The sequence below is a fragment of the Perca flavescens genome, chromosome 11 (assembly GCF_004354835.1).
Source record: "Perca flavescens isolate YP-PL-M2 chromosome 11, PFLA_1.0, whole genome shotgun sequence".
Taxonomy (NCBI): domain Eukaryota; kingdom Metazoa; phylum Chordata; class Actinopteri; order Perciformes; family Percidae; genus Perca; species Perca flavescens.
This window is the reverse complement of record NC_041341.1, coordinates 29781602-29784675: the sequence shown is the minus strand read 5'-3', so window position 1 is coordinate 29784675 and position 3074 is coordinate 29781602. Positions and strand designations below refer to the sequence as shown.

Sequence of the window (3074 nt, the reverse complement as noted above, 5' to 3'; positions counted from 1 at the left end):
ATGTTTCTTGCACAGGCAGTTTGTACAGACCCTAGGGATGTGGCCAAATGAAAAGCATTCATCAAAGAAACAGACAGCACTTGTTTTTGAAAACAGAAAGCTGATTTCATTACTTCTTCCTGTTTGAAAGATTGAGATCTCTGATTATGAGAAAAAAATGTTTTTACTAATGTCTGGAGTATAGGTAAAAAAAAAAAAAAAAAATTTTTCTATGAAAAGACTGCAAAATAAGAAGATGGCTCTCCAGTCACATCCGTGTCTCACAATCAAAAACACAAGAAAAATGACATTTTTAAAGGACATAAAGGACTGTCTTACCAAGAAAAAACACACAAGCTTTGTACAACATACACAAACAATTTCAATAATTGCACCAGTTCTCAAAGTTAAAAAGGATGGCACATGATCAAAGTATCAATAGCTGCACATCTTTCTCATTCACTACTTTGATGGCTTGACAACTGATTTATATTTTTGAGGTTGAGATCTTGAGACCAAAATTGTTATTCTCAATAATTACCCTTCAAATGAGGTTAAATCACTTAGCATCAAAAGACATTAAGGCAAGACTTTTTGTTGTTAAGAGAAGAAGCTATAGGGGACACATCTGGGTCGTGACAGGATCCTAAAGCAGACATCCAGCTGAAGTTTTGAAAAGACTATTCTAACTTTAGTACCATACATGTGAACCATGCACGTCCTTAGTAATATTTGTTCAGAATTTGGGGATGACATGATTTAAAGAAATATTTCGACATTTTTGGGAAATAAGCTTGTTCACTTTCTTTGCAGAGAGTTATTCGTGAATGCCTGTCTATTCAACATAAGGCAACAGCCAGCTGCCAGTAGCATAGCTTAGGTGTGCATAAAGGCTGAAAACAGGGGGAAACATATAGCCTGGCTCCAAAAAATACAGCAAGGTTAGCGTTTTTTTTTTTTTTTTTTTTTTTTTACATGCTAGCAGAGGTGATTCTAGATTTCCTGCTCCCTGCACTGTTGACTGATCCCTTCCTGTGAGCCACCAGGAGCCTCTTGCTGATGATCCCGTGTTTGTACAGAGCTAAGAGCAGCTGGTTACGGAACTTCTCCCCAATGAAGGCGTACAGCACTGGATTCACTGCACAGTGCATGAAGGCCAACACTTGGGTCACATTTAGCACCATTTCCACTGTATAGCGAGTTTCACATGTCTCCACTGGAAGTGTTCCGCCTCGTATGAGTGTGTCAATCAGGACAGTGATGTTATAAGGCAGCCAGCACAGAACGAATGCTGACACCACTGCCATGATGACCCGTATGACCTTTTGCTTTTGTCGATTGCGTGCGTTGAACAGCGTCACCAAGATCCAGCCGTAGCAGACAGCCATCACCACCAGTGGCAGGAAAAAGCCCACAAAGTGGCGCATGACACGCAGGCCAACACGCCAGTGGTCACTGCTTTCACCGGTTAGGTTTTCATAGCAAATGGTTTGGCTCAGGTCTTCAGCATGCAGGCTCTCCCTCTGAATCGCCACGGGTAAGCACAGCATTCCGGCCACCAGCCACACCACACCGCACACCACTTTCACCAACAGGCGATGGGAGGTCAGGACACGTGTAGCTCTCACAATGGCAAAGTGGCGGTCAACACTGATGCACACCAGCAAGAAGACACCACTGTATACCGATGCCTCCTGGAAGCCCGACAGGAGTTTGCACAGGAAGTTGCCGAAGATCCAACCAAAGTGAGCATTGACGGCCCAGAACGGGAGGGTAAGACAGAAGAGAAGGTCTGCCATCGCCAGGTGCATCAAGTAGATATCTGTGCTGGCTCTACCTTTCTTCATAGAACACACCACATAGACAACTACGCTGTTGCCCAACAGGCTGAGGACAAACACGACCATGAAGGTGATCATCAGGCCCAAGCTATTAAATCTAGGTGGAGTTACACGGCAAGGAGCAAATTCTTCATCTTCATTTAGAGAAGCATTGTAAATGGAAATCAAGTAACTTAGATCAAAGGTAACTGCCTCTGTTGTCAGCTGCAAAATAAAAACGAAATCATTACAGTATGTCAAGTAGCAGTAGAAGAAGCAGCAGACAGTTCAGTGTTGCCATAGTTACACATAGCTTTAATAGTTAAACATTTGACAAAATGTACTTATAAAACTTAAACATTGCCACGTAAACCATTTAAACCCTTCAAACCAACCTCAATTGTTATTGCAAATAATTAAAATAAGTTTAATATCACCATTTAAGACTTGTATTGTAGTGTATCATAATAGCATATACTGTATTTACCATACAATTACACTAAAAGGCAAAACAAAGCATTTCTTAGCCTTGTGTGTATTGGTCTTTTCTAAATAATAATATACATAATTATAAATAATTATATTTATAAATTTGAATTTCAATGACAATTCAATATCCCAACTGCAACCTGAAAATAACACAAATTCAGAAAGTGTACCTGTTTTTCCCCATCTTGTTGATTGGTTTGAACCAAATTCTTCAAAACACAAACGATCAAAAATTGTAGCTTCATCCCTCCTTTCTTGTTGCACCCAGGTTAACAAGAATAAAGCTGTTTGGCAAGAAGTGTTGTCTTTACTTTCAGTCCTGTTGTAACGTGTGTGTGCTGGTTGTGTTTATTGCTGATTGTCTATTAGCAAATTCAAGGGAAGTAGGCAAACCATAGATTTTATCTGCCACATGACTTCTTCATGTCTTCTCTCAAAACCTAAATGTCAGTTAGATGTTGGATGTTGATAAGATGAACCTGCTGAGCAAAACTGATCTAACAGCAAATAACTGGCTTGAAATATCATATATCTTAATATGATTTGATGGTGTTTAACATTGTTCTTTATTCTAACACCATGTAAGAAATAAAGCAATTTACCTAGTTAAAAATACCCATGTTGCTACCATAGTTACAGGGTATAACACAGCTACACCATTTGTTGACTACAGACCAATCTCAAACCTGTTCTTCCTCAGCAAAATACCAAAAAAACATTGAGTAAAAACATTTGGAAAATAGTATTTCTGCAGAGTACGTGGTACGTGGTGTGTGAGAAATCTGT

The 3074-nt window shown here is 39.6% G+C and overlaps 1 protein-coding gene across 1 annotated transcript; it reads right to left on the bottom strand.

Annotated features, from left to right (window-relative positions):
* Positions 1-942: 942 nt before the first annotated feature.
* On the bottom strand, positions 943-2601 carry cxcr2 (chemokine (C-X-C motif) receptor 2). Its single transcript, XM_028591863.1, has 2 exons — positions 2459-2601; positions 943-2024 (listed from the first exon to the last, which is right to left on the bottom strand). Exons 1-2 carry the CDS (start codon positions 2531-2533, stop codon positions 951-953), a joined length of 1149 nt encoding a protein of 382 aa, XP_028447664.1. The 5' UTR covers positions 2534-2601; the 3' UTR covers positions 943-950.
* Positions 2602-3074: the final 473 nt, after the last annotated feature.

Excerpts from the sequence above, each read along its gene's own strand:
- cxcr2 (XM_028591863.1), bottom strand. The coding sequence starts at position 2,533 with ATGAAGCTACAATTTTTGATCGTTTGTGTTTTGAAGAATTTGGTTCAA. Across the intron at positions 2,025-2,458 it reads AACAAGATGGGGAAAAACAG|CTGACAACAGAGGCAGTTAC; the intron begins GTACACTTTCTG and ends TTTATTTTGCAG.